Genomic DNA, 23,416 nt, shown 5'->3' on the forward strand with positions numbered 1-23,416 from the left:
TGGCGTTGCCAGGGCAATGAGAAATGCCATCAGCATGCAGTATTGTCAGGAAAACCACATCCTTGCAAGGTTAAGAGGACCACTTGACTGTTCTACAGGGACTGCATGAACACTGAATATAAGAAAGACGAGGCAGCCCTTAACCCTCTCACACTTACGGGGGTTCCTATAGCACTACACAGTATGCGACTTATGCCATGGAGGGAAAAGTGGGGCTCGCGCGGAAAAGTTTCTTTGTAAAAATCGATACGTCCGAATTGTGAAAATCGATATGTCCAAACTATGATTGAATTTTTTCCTAAACCAATCAGAAAGTCTTTGCAGGGCTTAGAAATAATAAAAAAGATGTGATGAACATGAAATTTTTAAGGAAAATCATAGATATTTTTTTTAAATAATCATGAAAAATATAATAATTAGGTTTGGGGAGTTTATTTTATACATAAATTGTGTGGAAATGTTTGAACTTTCACATGGAAGCAATCATTTTGCTATAAATGTGTTTGCTAATTAGCTGTTACCGATTAAAAAATGCTAATTTTTTACGCAATGCAATTTTCAGACTTTCCAACCTACTTATGTTGATATTTCATATCGTACCAAAGTAAGGAATAAAGATAGAAAAAAAGAAAGGTGGGATTAGAAAGCTGAATAAATTTCCTATAAAATGCGCAAAAGAAAGATCTATGTATTGTCTGAATAAAATTGACAATTGTCGTTAGATTACGGACAGTTTTTTTTTTTTTTTTTTTTTTTTTTTTTTTAGAAAATATATGGTAACGATTATTTTATAGAAACTTTGATATTTTGACATTTTGCTGTTCAGCACGATAAAGTACAAAGCTGACATTTTTTTGTAATTACTAAATAATGGTGGAAAAAAAGTGAAAACTGCGTTTTCTTGTAGATCCAAGATCTGGCCACGCAATGGCACAGTCCTTCAGATGACTCTTCGGATGACTTTCTCTTTTTTTTTTTTTTCTCCCAGAAAATAACTTACAGTTATCAGAGCACTTATGGCAAATAATCATGAAAAATATAATAATTAGGTTTGGGGAGTTTATTTTGTGCGTAAGTTGTCTGGAAATGTTTGAAGTTTCACGTGGAAGCTATCATTTTGCTATAAATTTGTTTGTTAATTAGCAGTTACCAATTTAAAAAATGCTAATTTTTTACAGAGTGCAATTTTCAGATTTTCCAACCTACTTATGTTGACGTTCGTATCGTACCTAAGTAAGGAATAAAGATAGAAAAAAATAAAGGTGGCATTAGAAAGCTAAATAAATTTCCTATAAAATGCACAAAAGAAAGATATATGTATTTTTAGAATAAAACTGAGCAGTTGTTGTTAGATTACGGACAATCTTTTTTCTAAGAAAATATATGGCAACGATTATTAAATAGAAATGTTGATATTTTTACATTTTGCTGTTCAGCACAATAAAGTACTAAGAATGGCCATTCGAGTGATACATAGTACATGCACATTGAAGTTATTTACAGATGCACAAACAGGCATACAAAAAATTATCTACATATGCATAAATTCCAGCCGAACTATGGCGTTCAACACGTGTATATATGTACACTGACATTTTTCGTAATTACTCAGTAATAAATACTGCTAGAAAAAAAGTGAAAACTGCATTTTCTTGTAGGCCCAAGATCTGGCCACGCAGTGGCGCAGTCCTCGTGTTCTTTGAATGACTTTTTTTTTTTATGGATTTCCCCGGAAAATAACTTAAAGATGACGCGGAAATCCTGTCATCGGAGCACTTATAGCAAAAAATTTATTGGCGTGTTTTTGCGTCATTGGATCACCAGAGGGTTAAGAAGGTCATCAGCGGCCATGTAAAACCCACCAATGCAGCAAAAAAAATAAATTGATTGTACACAGTACTAGAAGGATTGGAAGACTGGTACCTCATGAGGAACAGCCCTGTTGCTAGCAATGATCCCATGAAGGGGAGAAAAGTGGTTTACCAAATATCTCCTGAGAATGGATGCTGCCATTCCTACAGTGTTATGACTGACTCCCCTTCCAAGAAGATTACCATCCACCTACACAAAGGAGCCATCTACCAGCACTACATGAGGGAAAAACAGCAGTGCCCCCCAATACCATTAGATTGTAAGGAACACAAAAAATCCTGGATGGGGACATATATCATCACCACCTCCAACATTAAGAGGCCCTTACCATCCTCCGATAGAAACCTTTTGCTGAATGTAATCTAGGAGACCCTCCCCCCACCACCATCAGAACAGCAAGGGTACCCGTAGGATAACCCATCAGTCACCCAATGTTTCAAGCACGCACCCTTCAATCAATACTCCCAGGACCTGGTGCCAGCCAGTCAGCACCTTTAGCACCTGGCCAGACCCTCCCTTTGAATCATTCCACTCACAGCCAAAAGGAAGATTTTGAGTAAAATGATGATATACAATGTAAGAGAGAAAAACAGGGAGTAAACAGACAAACAGATGTCCATACAATTCAGGAACTAATATACATGGAACAACAAATGTACTGAGTGTATATACATATAAATTCAGTAATTTTCAATATAGTATTAACAACAGCATATATACTTTTACTAATACTGTAATGAAAATCTTTGACCTTACATATGAATATTATCAACTCATTTGTCAGTTACATGTATGTTACACTTGCATAAGGAATCATATGAGTATCTGTTTGTCTTATTAGTCTCTCTTTCTCTCTAGCATTGTGTATTGTTACTTTATTCTAAGTTTTTATAAAGCTGAATTACTCTCTTTCTCTCCAGCATTGTGTATTGTTACTTTATTCTAAGTTTTGATAAAGTTGATGCACCATGTATCCCTTGGTAAAGTGTGGTTAACACTGTTGTGCATAGCAGTAAATTCAAGTTATTTGGAATGAATCTTACCTATTGTTAAAGTTAGCTTATAGGTTTGTGCCATTAGGTGCGATCGGCATTTAAAATAAACAAAATAATACTTGGCTAATCCACATGGACTCTGTAATCTCCTGTTTCCAACCAGGTGATGTTGGAATGTGACCTTTTCAGGGTTCTTGCTGTGTCCTTGTGCAGACGATGCAAATCATCAGTAATAAATTTTACTATTTCTGGTTGATTTTCTCTTGTATGTTATTGTGTTTTTTCTTTTTTTGCATTGTCTTGCACAGCAAGCAGAGATGAAAGCATTAGGCAGTACAGGAATGAATTTTGTATGGAACCAAATGTTTTAGTTGTGTATGATAGCCACATGTGTGTTAGCTTAGCTGTTGGGGCAAGAGTGTGGTTTTTCTTCTTGTGAAGAAAAGGAGTGATATGATGAGAGGGTGAATAATTTTTTTTGAAGTATCAGAAAGGCTGATAGATTACGTAGACAATTCATTAGCAGGCTCCTCCAAGCTCATTGATGTATAGGAGTACTCCTTCTTATCTAAAGGCAGTAGTTATCTAGTTTTGGACTGTTAGTCATGAGCTTTCTACTCAGGCACAGGAGTCACTAGTACTCTGCAAAGTAGAGTCCTTTTTCCCTGTAAGGATACTCTGACAAGTTTCACTACAAGGGCCTTACACCCTGCTGTGGATCTGGTATCAGGCAACAGTACTTACCAGTAAGGATCACACAACAGGCAGGAATGTTTAGAAGCTTTTTCCCCTTCTGAGAAGCTTTTAGTTTGCTTGGCTGAACAGTTGTTTCTCTGGCTCCACTAACCCACCATCCTCATTCAGTGTCGTAGTCAGTAAACTTTAACAGTAGGTAAGATTCATTCCAAATAATGAAAATTTTTATTATAAAATTAGTTATTTGGATACTTACTGTTAAAGTGGAAACCCACCCAGCCTCCCTACGTCTTAGTGGGTGGTCATGAAGAATTCTGACAAGAACGTAAACATTCCAGTGCCACCTGATGGGAAACAGATGATTACAGAGACAGTCCTAGCAAGTTAGCCAAGCATCATTTTGTTTGTTTTGAATGCCGATTGCACCTAATGGCACAGAGATATTAACTAACAGTAAGTAATTAAATTTATCATAAAAATTTTCATACTTTGCCTATTTATCCAACCTTTCAACTCATGGTATATAATAGCCTAAGCTCAAAAGGCTTACAGCATGTCTTGGAAAATGTAAAGATTTTGTAGATTTTTAAATGGCATGCCAAATAAATTACAATATTGCTCTAGTAGATCTTTGGCAACATAAACAAAAAAAGGTTTGGATGACATGTTCTTTCAGTTTCTAAAGTGCAGATACCGAAATGTGGGTACAAAATGAGGGCTGCTAGTCTGTATAAAATCAGCAGATGTGTCCACATACACTTCACATGCAGTGCATAGGAAACTATTATTTTTAACATTATTATTATGTTATTTATTACTTTTTTTGCTTACATGTATTGTTGAATGTTAGTATATTCAACAGCCGGCAAGAGCTCCTCAAAGATTGTCATTAGGTATACAGGCAGTCCGTGGCTATCAGCGAGCACGGTTACCGGCGGTCCGGTTTTATGGGGCTTGTTTAGTGACGAAAATTGTCAATTTTTGGCATTTACCAGGCTAACAAGGAAGTACATCTTGTAGAGGAAAAATACTCAGCCCAATGAGCAAGGTGAATTAGCTAACAAGGAATTACATCTTGTAGGAGAAAAATACTCAGCCCAAGAAGCAAAGTGTAAAAATTTTCCAGAAAATGAACCTGACAGAATGAAACTTAGAAATTATAAATACTGTACAAGGCATTATTAGAGTACTCTCAGTAATGCTTAAAGGGCCTACCAAGGTAGCATCTCCCAAAGTGCACAATTTTAATTAATTATTTAATTTTTATACAAGCCAGGGTGTACACAGTGAAAAGCATGAAAAAAAATTGAATGAATGATGAAATGAGGGGGCAGTTGTACAAATTTTTTGGAAGTTCTAGCTTGGGAGACCAGTATAAAAACAATGATTACTCTCAATTTGCACAGAATTATTTGATTTGGGCATCACAGGAGGATTGGCTATGTCCAGTAAGGACATCTTTAGCTTGATTGATACAGAAGAAAGGCAGTAGAGATTACTGGCTTTGTTTAAAAAATTAATTTTGTATTAATAAAGGTATCATTAACTTATTCCTTCCATTCATAATAAAAACATAAAGAGCACATCTATTACTGTAGGATCCTTGATAATGAAAACCTTCCCTGCATGATTTACATACTTTTGTTAATTTATAAACTTCCATCCAAATTAAATAATGTCTTTTAGGATGTACATTATTACATTTAGTATTGATTCAAATCGTACTGTATTTCAGACTGAAGGTTATCAGGTTTTCTAGATTAATTTACAGTAATTTAAAATACAGTACAATATTATTTGTGTGATGCACCAGGTTTAAGTTTTAAATAATTGTCCATTTTATATTTCAGTCTCAGATAAGAAATTGGTTTACAAACCGAAGAGTTGAAAACAAAAGGAGTGGCATCTTCCCAAGAGACAAGGTGTTAGACTATTGCCCGTATTGCTCAGTGACTTTGAAGACAGAGGCTGAACAGAAAGGTCATCTATTTGCAGCGCAGCACATTAGAAAAATATTGGGGACAGAATATGTTGGTGGTAAGTTCTGTTTCACATTTTGTTCTCTTTTTGCTCTCACGTTACTGATGTTGCAGTAATTATTATAGGCAGTTATGTAAGGCAACACTTGGACCTATCCTCTTTTTAGAGGTACAGTACAATTAGGATAAAAAATATTGCATTAGTTCCCTTAATGTTTCAGACAAAAGGAAAATGGCAGTATTCAGCAAGTGGTATCTGGCAACTATTGGCCAGGTGGCACATATGCATAATGAGCCAAGATGACAGACTGACAGTTTCTCAGTCACTTGGTTACAGGTTGCCTTAGAGCAAGAGCCCGTTTCTGCACAAGGCTGGCTTAATTTAAAACAAACAAACAAGTCACACACTAATGGATATTATGCAGGCAATCAGTATCAAGGCAGCCAAGCTAAATAACATTCCATTTAAAGGAAATTAAAATTAATCTAGTTCTTTTGTAAATTTTTTCTTTTAGAACTGTGTTTTGTGTGTGTGTGTGTGTGTTGTGACTTGTCCTACACCATTTTTTCAGTCTGAAGAGGGTTTTATTTTAGCCTTCAAAATTTGTAGGCCTATGTGTTTTGCGTATACAGTGTTAAAAAAGAATACTGTACAGTCGACCTCTGCCTATTCGTAGTTCAGGATTCACGGCTTCGCCTATTTCGAAATTTTCCTGTGGAACCTGTCTCAAAAATATTCGCTGAAAATTCGCCTATTCGTGGTTTTTTCGTTAAGCAATATTCTGTATTTTCATATTATATTCATGACTAAATACTGTACTGTATGCACGTATACGTTTTTATGATAAAGTATTGACTTCCTACTAATTTTCAAATATTAAGTTTAATAAGATTAGATAATAAGGTTAAATAATAATAGTAATAACATTTTACCCGGAATAATACGTGCAGGTAATAATAAGTACAGTGCAATTATAACTAATTTTCAGATATTAATAATATTAATAAGGTTAAATAATAATAATGATAATAATACTGTACAGTACCTGTAATAATATTAATAAGATTAAATAATAATGGTAGTAATAATACTGTTCGTGTAATAATAATAATAATATTAAATCATATGGGTATTCACCAATGTTGAATGTTGATTAAAGATGATGATGATGATGAATTACTGTGCAGGCCGATGAATGACAGTGAAGATATGACTGCGCAGCAAAGCAGAGGAGTTAAATTTCCTTTTGGGGCACCTCTTCCCCTTCTTCAGGCACTTCTTCAGATGCTAGGGGAGGCTCTTCTTCAGGCACAACTTCCCAAATCTTCAGATGCTAGGGGAGGCTCTTCTTCAGGCACAACTTCAGGATTTGGGGACGCTTTGGAGGGTCCTTCTTCATCAGTTTGATAAACATTGTGATAGACAGCTGCTGTCACTGCTTCTTCACTCTGATGAGGGCATTATTACAGAGCACCATTGAAGCATCAAGGGCATTCGAGCACTTTATGGGGCATTCCATGTAAGGATCTCATGCTGAAGCCTCCTCCTGCAGCTCCTTGGTCATCCTCGTAAGTTGGGACAGACATTCCAAAGACAGGCCTCATCCTCTTGCTCGTCCCGTGAAACTGGCATGTCTTCTTCTTCATTGGCAGACTTTGTCAGCTTTTCCAAATCCTGGTCCATCAGGGGGTTAGAGTGGTATCAGTGAGGGTGCCTACTTCATCCTTGGTGATGTCATCGAAGCCTTTGCCACCAAGCATCCTTCCCAACTGGACCACCTTATCATTGGTCAAATGATGAATTTCCTCATGAGAGAAGCCCTTATAATCGTGCACAGACTCTGGCCACAACTTCTGCCAGCAGGCGTTAAGGATCTCCTTCTTGTAATTCAGTGATCAGTCGATGATGGTCAGACACGTGGCAGTCATAAATGTACGCCAATAGTCCTTCAGTGTAAATTGACACTCTGCTTTCATTGCCTTCACAAGGTGCTCGAGGGAGTTCCAGGTGTAGAATGCCTTGAAGGCACAGATCATGCCTAGTGCATAGGCTGGAGGAGAGGGGTGGTGTTGGCAGGGAGGAACTCAAACTGAACTCTAGTAATAAAGATCCAGAGGGTGGCCACCTGCATTATCCATAATCAACAACACTATGTACAAGTTGCTGAGGTATTGCCTAACTTGAGGGATGAAGCTCTGTATGAACCAGTTAGATGTAAGGACTTTGGTGATCCAGGCCTTGGGGTTGTGCATCCAAAACACAGGCAGCAAGTGCTTGTTCTTATTCTTGAAGTTTCCCTGGGGTTTGCAGCCTTGTAAATGGAGCCTGGTTTCAGCATGAAACCAGCAGCATTGGCACACATTATGAGGGGAACCCTATCCTTCTGGGCCTTAAACCCAGGGGCTCTGACTGTGTCCTTCATGAGGTATGTCCAGGAAGGCATCTTTCAGATCAAACCAGTCTTGTCCATATTGAACACCTGTTGTGGATAGTAGCCCTTGTCCCTGATGATTTTCTTGAAGGTCCCTTGATATTTCGCAGCCGCTTCTGTGTCTGCCGATGCTGCTTCTCCATGCAGGGGAATACTTCTTGTTGGAACCGCCTCTGAAACCGGTGGAACCACCCCTTGCTGGCCTGAAAACCTTGAGGAGCTGACAATGGCCTTGCTTGTGGCTCTTCCTCTTCTTCTTCAGTAGGTTCGTTGAAATTTAAGAATTCTGCCTCCTGTACATTGCACCTTCTGTAGCAGTCGAAAACTGCTGGTAGAGTTGTCATGCCTTCTCGTAAATGATGTGGGTGAGCAAGGGGGATGTTCTTCTGACAGCAGTCCTTTATCCAGTTTGCCAATACAGATCCCATCTTAACGATTGTCGTATCACACTGTATAAACTATTTTTGCACTACTGAAGACGCTAGCACTCATGACCTTTCTTAGCTCCGCCTCTCTTCTTGATGTACCGTATGGTACTCTCATCTGCACCAAAATTGCAGGCTACAGCTGCGTAACTCTTGCCTTCTTTTAATATATCCAGAAGTTTTACCTTCTCCTAGAGCATCATGACCTTCTTCTGGCACTTAGGCTGTTTACCAGAAGCCATAGAAGGAGCAGGGCATTTAGGAGGTATCTTAGGGCACAATTAAAAGAGATATGCAAAGTTTATAAACAAGACAGAGATTTGCAGAGTACACACTCGATCAGCAGGGGTTACAGCCAAGCAGTGCCAAGGAAAATTAATAGCTCTCCTGGATTGGTTGCTTTGCAAATGACGGCCAATAGCATGTCGAGTATTATTGTACATGGGTATATAGTGTCAGCATCCCTCCCAAGATGTGTTTTCCGTTGCTAGAGCTTTGTGTTTCACATGGCTTGGGTAGAACATTTTTTAAGAAAAAATACATTTATTGATACTGTATTTTGCTGTGCTTACATTAATATAATGTACAGTCGGCCAAAGATGAATTGGCGTAGTTTCTTTATTCATTGTTCATTATGGAAATATTGCCATATGCAGGTGCCAGATTATTTACTTTTCAATCGTGACAGCCTAAGCATTTGGAATTTGGCTTTGCTTCTGCTCGAGTCTTGATGTTGACCCAACGTATCGTACAGTACTGGGGTGTCATCGTTCGTCACCTACAGCCGATAAATATACATTAAGCCCGTCAGTATTCTTTAATAGTAAAGTGTAATGCAATTAATTTTGTCCTTTGATCAATAAAATAATTGGCATGACACATTAATAGGCCTAAATTTGACTTCTGATTTTGACACCTGATTAGCCTACAGTAGGTCTATTTTCAGCAGTATACTCTTGGATGCATAATGTGACTGAATATTTAAATCGACACTATCTATATTAATCTGCTTTATTTGATTATTACCATTATTCTTTTTTGTTGGCCATGTTCTTCTTTTTTCTTGTCCTCTTCATTATTGCTTAACATAATTTACTCAGACCAAGCTATCTCATGTCAAAAAGCAATCATAAGAAATCAAACAATACAATTTAGTCTTTTTTAATCTAATTCCTTGCATGTCATCCTGCTTCATCCCCACACGTTGGAAAGCTGTGGGAGTCAAAGCTGATGAACACATTAAGACAAAAGGCATTAAGCATACCTTACTTTAACCAGACCACTTAGCTGATTAACAGCTCTCCTAGGGCTGGTCCGAAGGATTAGATTTATTTTACTTGGCTAAGAGCCAATTGGTTACCTAGCAACGGGACCTACAGCTTATTGTGGAATTCAAACCACATTATAACGAGAAATGAATTTCTCTAATTCTTCATTGGCCAGTCAGAAAATCAAACGCAGGACCAGCAGAGTGCTAGCTGAGAACGATACCCATCTGTCCAATGAGGAACAAAAGGCATACTGTCAGTAAAGCATTCTTGAGTTAATCTTAATGTAGCTATTCATCTCTTCTAGGTAGAAATTAGGTAGAATCAGTTTCACACCTAGACCTACTGCCATGAGCATATTATATATAGCTGAAAGGATAGGAAATATAAAAGGTAACTTTCTCGTTTAAGTCTATTTCCGATATTTCAATAAAAACCAAATATATATATATTTACAATAATAATATATATATATATATATATATATATATATATATATATATATATATATATATATATATATATATATATATATATATATATATATATATATATATATATATATATATATATATATATATATTATATATATATATATATATATATATATATATATATATATATATATATATATATATATATATATATATATACATATATATATACATATACATATATATACATATACATATACATATATATACATATACATATACATATATATATATACATATATATATATATATATATATATATATATATATATATATATATATATATATATATATATATATATATATATAGTATAGACATACTGTAGATATAGTCAGATAACTAAGGAAAAATTATAAGAATCCAAATTATAGGAATCAAATACAAGTTTAAGTAAAGAAAAAGATGAAAATAAGCATATCCATACAGTATTAGTGGATGAATATATGTATACTTGTAAACCGAAACATCATCGAAAATCGTCAAAAGTCCAAAGAAAACCATACTTTTAATGCTTTTGGTGCATTGAAAATTATGTAAACTGCATTTTTATTGAGTTTTTCATAAAAAAAAAAAAAATTCCAAATTTTGATTATTCTGCTGTTTTGGAGCCATATTTCTTCTGTCAGATCAGCGTCGTAAACGTCCTAACCCCTTAACACTCATTGTAAACCGGGAAATAATTTCTGATGAATATATTTGAAACGTATCGTAACCTCAGAATGTCGTAAGCTGGACCCTTACAGGCAATCCCTGGGTTACAATGTTCCGAGGTTACGACACTTTTCATATATACTCTTCAGAAATTATTTCCTGGTTTACTACGCATGTTCTGGGGTAATGACGCCGGTCCGGCCGAAGATATATGGCTCCAAAATGACAGAATAATCAAAATTTAGAGGTTTTTTTGATGAAAAACTTAATAAAAATGCAGTTTACAATGCTTTCAATACATCCAAAGCATTAAAAGTAAGGTTTTCTTAGGATTTTTGACGATTTTCGACTTTGAAATTATGTTGAAGTGTTTTAGGATGATAGTTTAAGGTATATGTGGTGTTTGAACCATTAAAATAGGCAGTTATAAGCATTTTTAGAGGGGTCTTTGGTTGTTTGAACTTTTAAAATAGGCAGTTACAAGTGTTTTTAGAGGGACATGTCAAGTATTCGCAGATTCTTAGTTATTCGTGGGTAGTTGTGGTCCCTATCCCCCATGAAACCTAGGGCGTTGACTGTACTAATTAAATTTTCTTTGTCTTAATCAAAATATAAAAATATGTTGAATATTAACCTATAAATGTTTGGCAAGGCCTATTGATCCTTGCCTTATATGTGAAAAGCAGAGTATCCTATAATATGCAGTATGGTTTTTGTTTAGTAGTATTTGTATGCTATTATTTTTCTATAATCAGTGATGTACTCTCTTACAGTCGTTTTGCAAATATATAATTGATCATTACAGTGCTGAATGGCCTCTTAGAATTGTCCACATGGCTTAATTCTGAGCCTGTATGTTTGAGGACTGAATTACTCACTCCCTGAGAGAAAAATATTTATACAGTCACTACCCAACTTAAGAACGAGTTACGTTCCAGTTGGTTTGCAATGTGTAGTGCATAATTTTTTGTAGAAAAATTATACACTTAATAAGATATTAAACTTTGAAATATGTCCTGTTTACATTCCCGAGTTAACTCGGAAGTCATAGATTATACTATTTTCAGTGTATTTTTAAATCATGCAGTATTATGAAGAATTACTTGGAATGTTAGAAAGGTAAAAAGAAGGAAATGAAATTTAGTTCAGAAATTAAACAATGCACACAGCCATTTATTGATAAAAATACATACTAAACATTTCCAATGGGGAGAGGGAATATAGAAAACGGGAATTCATTAAACAAATTAAATCGAGTGATTGTCAGAACACATGGTAGTTAATCACGATAATATTCAGGATAATCAGGAAGGGGTTAAAGGAACAGGCTCTTCTTCCTTGTTTGGCAAAAATTCTTACTAGGCAGAGTAGTTGCATGGAACAAAATTTAAATTTATGGGTGGCAAACTGGAGGGCCCGGAACATAGCTTTAACATGCAACCCTACACTTGTTGAAATATCGTCTACATTATTTGGGTAAAGTAGGGAGGTGACTATATATATATATATATATATATATATATATATATATATATCATCATGAAAAAAAGAATCAGTTTAACTACAATGGTAAAACAGAAAAAAAAACAAAAGTTTAATGCATTTCCATATCCAAGATAATTGATGTTATCAGTATTTATGGTTTTTGGTAGTTAATAATATTATTATTATAATTTTTTTTTTTTTAGTTTAAGATCCGCCACTGATATAGTTTGAATTGAATTGAAGCATAACATTGAAAAAACTAATAAAATTATAGTAAAAAAAATTAATTAATAAAACTTCATTGAATGCTTTCAGACATAATTAACAACATCAGCAGATACGTCACTAGATCCTTTTGAACATAAAGAAAATCAACCGTGAATTATGTTTATCCCATATATTCAGTAAAAGTGGTTCCTCTAGCCAGTTTCAATTCATGAATGCTATTCACATCCTGATATTTAGAGTAATCCCAAAAGTGCAGACAACTTTGTTCAACTATGTTGTCATAAATCACTACTCATTCTAGGGCTTGTGTGACCCCCATTAAACCAATATCCCCAGTATCGTTATCTGATCTATATGAATTTTCCGTCATATTTGTAAAAATATCCTATTTAAATTTGATGTTTTTGATGGTATTAAAAAGAAAATTGGCATATGTAAGATTTAGATGTTATCGTGCATCCAGGCTGGTCTGCTCAACACTCAGCATTGCAAGTGTGCCAGCCAAGCCTCATACATCAGTGCATTTCACCACCTTTCATTGAAGCCAGTTGTATTAAGTTTAATAAAGAAAGTTATAAGTTATATAATACATTTGATAATTATTGTATATCTTAATTGCTAACTTAAAATAACATTGCTTCTTTTAACAAAGATCTTTAAACACATGACAGCTTGCTAACATTAGAAATGCCAAACTCTGCCTACTTATGCTGTATTTGCATAAAATTACATTCTTTTAGCTGAAACCTCTTTATACGGATGATACTCTGTTAACACAGTGGGTAGGACTGTTCATACCTAAACATAATTAAATATTAATTAATACACAGGCTATAAAAAAAAAGATAGGATCCAAATGATATATTTCATAAAGTGATTCAGTATTAAGTATCATGATTGTACAAGTCTGAAGCAAATTTTCACCTCTTTTACACTACTCTAAAACTAGTCTTTAGGCAGGGTTTTCATACACAGGATTTGTATTTGTTTGTATATTAATCATCTGACACATCACTTGGAAGACTCAGAAGTAGGACTTTTTTATGAGAAAAGTAGCCTCAGAGTTTTTAGATCTTTGAAATACTATTTTTTGCCCTCAGAAGTAGGACTTTTTTTTAAAATGAGAAAAATAGCTTCAAAGTTGTTAAATCTATGAAATCCTATATTTTGTTCTCAGAAGCAGGACTTTTTTTTTTTTTTAATCAGAAAAATAGCTTCAGAGTTTTAATGTCTTGGAAAATACTATTTTTTTTTATAACCAGAGCAACATATGGTTGGGGGGGGTGGCAATAAAAGCCTACTCATTTTTTTTTAATGGTACACAAAAAAATTAATCTCAAACCCCCACAAAACCAGCTGTTTCTTTATTTTTATTTTTATTTTACAAACTGGTTAATATTTCTTAGATAGCTCTTTAAGCTTACAACAAAATGAAAAGAATAAATTTTCGCACATCCTACTTAGTAAATTTTTTAAGTATGCCCCTTCAAAATTATGTAAAAAAATTAATGTTGTGGCAGAGTTTTTTTTATACTGAATCTATTAGAAACAAAAACTTCTCCCCTTCCTGCCCAATTACAAAAAAGTCTTTAGTCGAGTATATTAGAGACAATTATCCTTATGAAATGAAGTGTGTCAAGTTTAGATAAAAAAGGCAAAGTTTTTGTGGCCCAAATGGCAGACAGTTCGTATCATAAGACACTCGCCTTCTTGATCCTTGTGCACTTCATCTCCTTTAGACCAAAATCACTTGAAATTTGAAGAAAAATCTTTTCATGGCAATTTGATCTTTAGTGACATATCACTAGAACTGATTTATTTGGGATGAATCTTACTGTTAAAGATAGCTTTTATCTCTGCATTGGTAGGTAAGTTGGCATTCAAATAAAGGAAAAGAAAAGATGAATGGCTGCCCAGATGAATGTCTAGGACACCTGTTCTCCACCAGGTACTTCAAATGTTTTAGCTCGTCAGAATTCTCCCTCTCGTCATTGTGTATAGGCACTCAGTGGTATTTCATGGTTTTGGCTGTTTGCTGCTTTCACAGTACAATACATTTATTTTTCCTAGGATGCCTTCCACTGAAATCAGGGTTAAGAACATCAGGTTCTGTAGGAAAGATTACATTGGTACCTCAACTTAGCCGATTTCATTACTTAATGGACTTCAGTCTTTACATAGGGATTCAGCTTGCAGTCACAAGCTGGAATGGCAGTTTAACTTTAAGACAAGGTCACAAGGTTGTTAACTACCAAGGATAGGGGGGAAGCCCCGCCCACTCGTCAGTCTACACTCCACTTTGCTTTCGGCCGCCATTGTGTGAAGGCTGCGCTTCTCTGCCCGACTGCTGTTTTCATTCTTTTTATGTTTTTTGTTGAAATATTTTTGTCACTGTTGTTTTAGATATACAGCTAGCTCTTGGTTTTTATCATACTCAACCTACATCGTTTCGTGGTTACATCTCGCCAGCTCCCATAGATTTATTTAAAAATTCTTGTTCCGTCATTCTGATGTAAATTCAAACTTCACTCAGGAACTAGTTGGCACGCAGAGTGGACGAATAGTGTGGTCCGACTCTAAAATACAGGGAAGATGGGCTTTGGTCACTTGCTCGCTGTACGCCATTTTGAATTGTGCTTCATTCACTCTCTCTTGTTTGTGTTGCATTTTTGGGAATTTTTTGAATTTCATTATGGCTCCCAAGTGTAAAGCAGACTCTTCTGATGGCAGTGCTATGAAGAAAAGAAAAGCAATCTCCATGGAAGTGAAAGTAGATGTAATAAAACGATGGGAAAAGGGTGAAACACCCTCAAACATCGGCTGTGCGCTTGGGTTTAATTGTACGGCCATGTTGACGATCATCAAAGATAAAACGTGCATAGGATCTGCTCCTATGAAATCAGCTGTGATTACAAAGCAGCACATTGGTCTCACTATTGAGATGGAAAGATTATTAGTGCTTTGGCTGGAAGACCAGCATCAACGGCATATCCCAGTGAGCCTTATGTTGATTCAGGAGAAGGCTAAAAGATTGTTTGAGACCTTGAAAAGAGAAGAGGGGGGAAAAGGAGTGAAAGTGAAGAGTTTGGGGCTGGTAAATGCCTACCCATACATACGTTGCCAAGGAGGAGAAGACAGCAGCAGGCCTTAAAGCCAGCAAGGAGAGATTGACGTTGATTCTTTGGGATAATGCTGCTAGTGACTTCAAGTTGAATCCCTTGTTAGGCTATCTGGCAGAGAATCCAAGGGCATTTGGAAGGGTCAGCTACCTGTCATATGGAAGTCCAATGAGAACGCATAGGTGACACTTCAGATATTTGAGGACTGGTTCACCAAGTACTGTATTTTGTGCCAGAAGTGGAGGAGTAATGTTCTAAAAATGGGGCTGCCCTTTAAGGTGTTGCTAGGCTGGACAATGCCCCTGGTTACCCTGTCCATTTGGATGACTTTCATCCTGATGTCAAGGTGGCCTTCCTTCCACCTAATACCACTTCTCTTTTACACCTATGGACCAAGGTGTCATTTCCTCTTTCAAGGCCATCTACCTGAGAGGAACATTTGCTATGGCTTTCAGGGCAACTGAGAAGGACTAGGACTTGACTCTCAAGGACTTTTGGAAATCTTACAACAGTCTTGTTGCTGTAAAAACATTTCTGATTCTTGGGATGAAGTTAAGCAGTCGAACTTGAATGGTGTGTGGAAAAAATTGTCCCCAGTTTGTGTATGATTTCTATGGCTTTGAAGAGTCAGTTAAACTGCCACCAAGAATGATGATGGAGAAGATGTGGCGGAATTCACACCCACAAACAACACAACACGCAACACTCACCCTGATCTTCGGTTGCTGGAGATGGATAAGGTCCACGGTCGCCAATCACAGCACACAACCACAAAAACAAAAACTTAAACCGACCCTCCACAACAACGAACAAAAAAAAAAAGAAGAGACACATGAACCATTAATGTTGGTACCAAAAAAAACAGACGAACTTGAAGGTTGGACCTCAACTGCCCAAGACTTCCCCAAAATAAAAACTCCCGACAGACAGACAGACAGCGCCAGAAACGAACTTAACCACTCCAAGACAATTACACTCTCTCTCTCTCTCTCTCTCTCTCTCTCTCTCTCTCTCACAAAACGTTGGGAAATGCTTAAAAACAAATTTCTTCATCCTCTATAAAGAGTTATCTGCTTAGGACCTCATTCAACTGGAAAAGCAGATGATTGAAGAGGATGAAGAGACACCAACCCCAGATCCCAAGTGATTTACAACCAAGGAGATAACAGATGGTTTTGCCATGATAGAGGAGGGATTGGCAGAGTTTGAGGCTAAGGACCCCAACAGTGCCAGGTACACTAATGTTGCCAGGGGGATCATGAATTCCCTGAGGTGTTTCATGGAGATGTGGGAGGAGAAGAGGAAAGTGTCCGTCTAGCTTAGCCCGGAACACTTTTTTAAGAAGGTAGAGAGGCCTGCAAGAGATCCCATACCCTCTACCTCATATGCCTCTGCAGACTCACCTGCCCCAATATTTCCTGCAGGTTCTGCAGAACTAGATGACTCTGCCTCAATATCTCCAGCATCTTCCTCCACCCAGTCTAGTGCAAGCCTGTCTTGCCCCCCTTTGCAATGCCCAGAGTTGGATGTATGGAGACTGGTCAGCTATATGCATCTTTCCATGTTTTTTTTGTTTTTTTCCAGCATGGTTCGAGTAACTTTCCAAAAGAGTGATTGGATGTTTCGGTGGACATGCAGGATGCATTTTCCTCATGTCAATACATCCTCAGTCACGCAAATTCCTTCAGTGTCTATTTGTAGGGAAGGTATTGCTGTTCAAAGTGCTTTGTTTTGGCTCTTGCACAGCGCCTTAAGTATTCACAAGGAATTTGTTGACCATAGGCAGATGGTGTCTTCTTTTAGGAGCAAGAATTCTTTTTTACTGAGTTGACTGGTTCAAGTTGGCCAACTCTGTCGACGGTATGCAGAGCGCCAAGGATCTGTTGCTTCACCTGGCTTAGTCTATGCATTATGATTTTAAGGCAACTTCTCTAACGTCTTCTCAGTCCTTTCTTTATGTGGTGATGGGTTATACTATAACAATTCACAGGCTTTTCTGTCGGAAGATGAATAGGTTCTCTCTGCTTCTTGAAGAATTTATTCATAGCCCTTAAGGAAGCTTCCTACGTGATAATGGCTTCCTTTGTTAGGAAACTTGGCCTTACTGGAGAATTGGATAGAGTAATCAGGCATAATTACAATGCACTCTCGACATAACAATTTGCAGCTTACAGCAAATGTTCATTAAACTTTTAAGCAAATTCAGGACCATCATTGTTGCAAGGTTCTGTAGGAGAGATGTAAAAACTACAAGCTGACAAGTTTTTTCTTAAACTTAAGTCCAGGTTTTGTTTTTTCCCTCCATCTAGTCACCCAAACAAAGAGTTATGACAAGTGTCATTACATTGACTTACAATATACCATAGAATGGTCAACAGTACACCCGGTAAACCATATACTGTAGAACATCAGGGTGGTAGAAAGACCATCAAAGATTCCTGGTGGGTTTATCTCTTAGAGGTCATACTCCTGCTATATGGATGAGTTTCTACAATATAAACAGAATGGCAGCTTCTTTGGGTGCAAGTGAACAACGTAATACTACAAAAGGACAGTGATTTGGCATTTGAGGATTCAGGAAGGACAAGCCTGCCTACAGAGTAGTCATTGCGTTCTTGATTCCAACAGCTGTTGCAGAATTGGAGGAGCACTCAAATGTGGACTCATTAGCATGTGGATGAACAGGAATGACCAGTCTACAAATTCTCCTTTGAGGGCCCTCTAGTTTGGTCTAATTCAGACATATGGCTTCCCCTTTTATCTACTGTAAGGAAAGTGTTGTATAAATTTCAAGTACGAGAATTGCTCAGTGACTCTCATAGAGCCTTAGTAGCCTCAGAGGATATAATTGTTGGACTTTCTAGCTCTTATAGTAGATGTCTTTCATATTCTTTCATTAAGGAGAAATCGACACAAACTACCAAATTCCAGGTGGTTCCACTAACTTCCAATCCCACACTTGACTGCTTGAAGATGCTCAAATATCTCCCCCAAATAAGGGGATTTTCAAAGGTATAACGATTCTATCCTTAATCAAATGGAGAACAACCCTGACCTTGTATCAGACTCATCAGTTTGTGTATTGCTCTGGGTGCCGTTTTGGGGAATTTTCATCACCTGTACCCCTGTAGACAAAGTTTCTCTACTTTCTTAGACGTAGCAAGAGATTTTTTTGATGTTGACTTTTGAGGTAATAGTACCTCTTCTCAGTGTGGGAGTCATCTTTCATTAACAGTAGGTAAGATTCATCCTAAATAATATAAATTTTCATAGAAAACTTTATTGTTTGGATAATTACTGCTATCAAAGTAGACCTTGCCCAACCTCTCCATAACTTAGTGGGCTGTCAAGTAGAATTCTGACGAGCTAAAACACTTGAAACACACTTGGTGGAGCACAGGTTACTAGATAGTCATCCGGGCAGCCATTCGATTTTTTTTTTCTTCTTTTTTTATCCCTACCCGCTTACTGCCACAGGGAAATGAGCTATCTATAACAGTAGGTAAGTATCCAAATAATAAATAATAATGTATTATGGAAATTTATATTTCTTCATGCTGGCCTGTTTATTTACTTTTCAATTCCTGTATGAAAGTCTCAGTTTGGGCCAGAATCTTTGTATTCTTTTATCAGAGTCTTATGAAACCTCAGTACGACTTTTTGAAAAAAGAGCAGCAATGACACTAAGAAATTTTATGCAGAAAATTAAAGTTATGAATTATGGTAAAATTTTGAAAATTTTGCATTTTTCACTTTTTTAAATAACAACCATATGAGATACATGTATTAAAACATTCAGGTCTTCTTTAAAGTGTTTCTCACTTCAGTTTTGTGTAAAATGTTTAAGGCTTTGTCATTTTTTTGTTTTGAGTTTAGAGTTTTTTTCTTCAGTAAAAAATCCACAACAGACCCCATTCCCTACAATGAAGTTGTGGCCACCACAATTATGGTGATTCAGCTTATGCTGGTAGTGATTTGATTATGGTATCTTGGGGTTTAAAGTTAAAAAAAAAATTAGAAATTATTTTCAGATGTCCAAAATCTCCACAAGATTCTTGAATTCTGATTTAAATCTTTAATGCACTCACCTGTCAAATGACTTGAAGATAACTTGCCACATCAAGACATGTTGTCCACTTATTAACCACAACATAATAATGACTTCAAATCTTTAAGCTGTTTCAAACAGTACAGTCGACCCTAGTTAAGATGAACTAATTGAGGGGGCCAGGATGTCCGTCATAGCCAATAGTCCGGTTTAACCGGCGATATCCATATATATACTTATAAATGTACTGTATTTAATTATTTTCATAAAGAGTATGGTAAAAGATAAAAAATGAAGAATAAAACATGATGAAAATTATAGAATTCAGCTGCATATGTAGATGCCTAGGCCAAGACATAAACGCATAATTGTTAAGTAAAATGAAGTGGAGTCTCCATAATGAAGAGTAAGATTTTTTCTTTTTTCATTTTTTTTTATTTTAGTTATAGATCCATTATAGTTTATTATTATCTATATTAATATACTGTTAAATAAATGTGAGATGATCAAGATCATCAGTAATAAAATTGTGGAACAATTAAGACCATAATTTCACTAACACATTTTGTTTTCAACAAAAATATTTCAGTAGAATGGAAAAATATACATGATCAAAATTATTGTAATTCAACTTGTGAATTTTAACAATAAGTAAGACAATAAAATACATTTCATCATATCGGTTGTGGAGAGGGTTGTTTTTTATTGTTACTAATGTCGTCATCAGTTTGCAGTCGTAAGTGTGAGGACTGTCCGGGAATAGGATTCACAAGTGATGACGCATCACCACAACAGACTGTTGTGGGATTTTTCATACAACTATATTAAAGTTAAAATTATTGTTTAATTCATGTTTTCATGAAGAAATAATTATATAAAGCAAATTATTGAGTACTTTTTGCCATCAGCAGTCAGTCACGATCATGGCAACATTCAAACTTAGTGCTGTCACAACATATGTCTATAAATAGAACATAAGTAGAGGGCTGTCATTGGCAATCTCCATGGCAAGCAGCCAGCCAATGAGGTTTTAGCTGTATTCTGTCTGAGAAAGAACTTTTGCTCAGAGAAGCTGACGATGACATAAGTCTGTGTATTTTGAATACAAAACACAGTTGTTAAAAGTATGTATTTTACTGGTTACATGAAGAATAGAATGAATTCTTCTTATTACTATTACTTTGAGTGCAAAATTGTTGGTTCAGAGATTCTTCAGCAACAATATATATATATATATATATATATATATATATATATATATATATATATATATATATATATATATATATATATATATATTTTTTTTTTTTTTTTTTTTTTTTTTTTTTTTTTTGCTGCTGCTTCAGAAGATATTTACTAAAACTGTATTGACATACCTTTAAAACAAAATTCTTCTCTTTATTCTCAAGGATAGAATTACGCTGCATAGAGGGAACTGGCAATTTGCTCTCTCTCGTCATTTGCCACGTGAACACAAGTATTGTTCCATAACTCAGCTTTTGTCTTTGTAAAGTTTACCTCTGTCATGTCTTTTCTTTCCTAAAAAAAACATACAAAGCATCGTACTGTAGCTACCAGTCAGGCAGCAGATAGGTAAAATTGTTAATGCTCAGTGATTGGCTACGATACTTCCTACCCTTCCAGACAATAGCGTTTCTTATTGACGGTACGTACCATGCGCAAGTTAAATGGGTTACAGGTTAGAAGCAATTCAGTTCAGTACAGTATAAATACAGAACAGTATATATAAAATAAAAATATAAATGAAAAGTTTTTTTATTTACCTTTGGCAAATAAAAAGGAAAATGGTAGTTAACGAGCGGAGGAACAGCAACTATCTTAAATCGTCGTCGAACATTACATGTTTTAAATCAGCTGATCTTCGTCGGTGTCCGTCTTATCCGATATCTGGATTAATGAGGTCCGGCTTAACGAGGGTCGACTGTACCACAAAACACAGTTTATAGTAGGTTTCCACCTCCTTATGGGGGTGGTGCTATCAGTACACCTCACGCAGTGCACTGTAGGCATTACTTGAGATTCTTTGCAGTGTCCCTTCAGCCTCTAACTACAACCTCTTTCATTCCTTTTACTGTACTTCCGTTCATATTATCTTTCTTCCCTGTTACTTCCCATCCTTTCCTAACAGTTGTTTTATAGTGCAACTGTAAAGTTTTCCTGCTGTTATACCTTTAAAATATCCTTTACTCTCAATTTCACTTTGAGCGCTGAATGACTCGTAATCCCCAATGCTTGGTCTTTGACCTAAATTTTACATTCCATTCCCAATCCAGTGGGTATCCACTTACCTTTATTTAGACTGCACATAATAATGACTTCCAACTTCAAGCTGGGTGGGACACTTATTTTTTCTTAACACTTAGTACTACTGAACTTAGCTATGTAGTAGTAGCAGTAGTAGGCTTACACATGCCCGTGGGATTAGATTTTTTAAAATCGGGTTGCAGGAGGTTTAATGAAATATATATTCTCATCATTTAATGTTTTTACTGTACTGTATCCTTCACAAATATCCTCTCATCTCCCACATCCTGTGTCACAATTCTTATCCAGTAGGTGTGGGTCTTCAAAGTCTTGGCACCAACTTGGCACAGATTATGTGAGAAGATGACACTTATCACATATTATTCTCCCAGTGTTTGTGCAGAGGACATGTTCGAGCCATCTCCATCACCCTTCATTATTATCCCAACCACAGTTTGTGTTAGACTTATTTATAAACATACTTTTGTTTACATTTTCAGTTTTATTTGATTTCCAGATCTTATTCAACTACCATTTTCCTTTTTTAATCTTTCACACTGAATTCAACTTGAGAACCTGTATTGGATATCAATGTTTGTACATATTTGAAAGATTCAACTTCATTCTTTTATCCATTTAGTGTTATTTCATTCCCTTGGGTATACTTCCTTCATGTTACTTCTGTTTTCATTGGATTTGTCTTGAGTTCCTGTCTCTCTTAGTATGTGAAGCATTATATTATGTGGTTATGTAAATTTTTTGGTGTTTTGCTTCACCTGCATATTCTAGTCTCAACTTTCCTTCTTTATGTCAGTGTAATTCTGCTCTTGTATCCTGAATATTTTCTTTTTCCCTCTGCTCTGTTGGAATGCTGTTTGCTGTTCCTCTCATTTCCTCTTCTTTAATCTTGCTATCTATCTTTTAGCCTCCTCCCTCTTTTCTCTGTCTGACATCTCAGTTCTTTTCCCACCCAACTTTTGCCAGAAATTAAAGATTGTTATCTCTTCTGCTGCCTTTTGTATGTCTTCTTTCAATATTTTCCACTGACCACTTTTTGATGCTGTATTTGCTGTTATTTTTCTTGATATTTCACTTTGATGACTTAATTTTTCAGTTACCATCATATGATTTGCTTTACTGGTTATTTATCTTCTATCCCTTACTGGTAAATTAACTGGTGGTAATCTACATTGTGTTAAGCAAGCCTTGCCCAGTATAACGTTACAATCTTTTTTTTTTTATGTTATTCATACTTGTCATTGCTCATCTTACGTTCCAGCTCCTCCACTCTTGTGTATTATCAACTTCCCTCTTGGCTTCTCGAACCTTGTGTAAAGTAACTTCAATTCTTGGCTTAGGCAAAATTCCAGCACTGCTGCATTTTCCTGAATTTTATCATATTATGGGAGAAAATGACAAGAGAGTTGGAGCTTGTAAAATTTTAAAAACATAAAATAC

At 36.0% G+C, this 23,416-nt stretch overlaps 1 protein-coding gene across 5 annotated transcripts in view; it reads left to right on the forward strand.

The window, feature by feature from the left end:
• LOC136854667 (uncharacterized) overlaps window positions 1-23,416 on the forward strand; it is a 254,920-nt gene that overhangs the window by 225,342 nt on the left and 6,162 nt on the right. For all 5 annotated transcript variants that reach the window (XM_067131257.1, XM_067131260.1, XM_067131259.1 and 2 more), the window contains one exon: window positions 5,414-5,600. In XM_067131257.1, the coding sequence (XP_066987358.1) occupies window positions 5,414-5,600 (187 nt within the window). The remainder of the gene's footprint in view (window positions 1-5,413; window positions 5,601-23,416) is intronic.

The sequence above is a fragment of the Macrobrachium rosenbergii genome, chromosome 29 (assembly GCF_040412425.1).
Source record: "Macrobrachium rosenbergii isolate ZJJX-2024 chromosome 29, ASM4041242v1, whole genome shotgun sequence".
NCBI lineage: Eukaryota > Metazoa > Arthropoda > Malacostraca > Decapoda > Palaemonidae > Macrobrachium > Macrobrachium rosenbergii.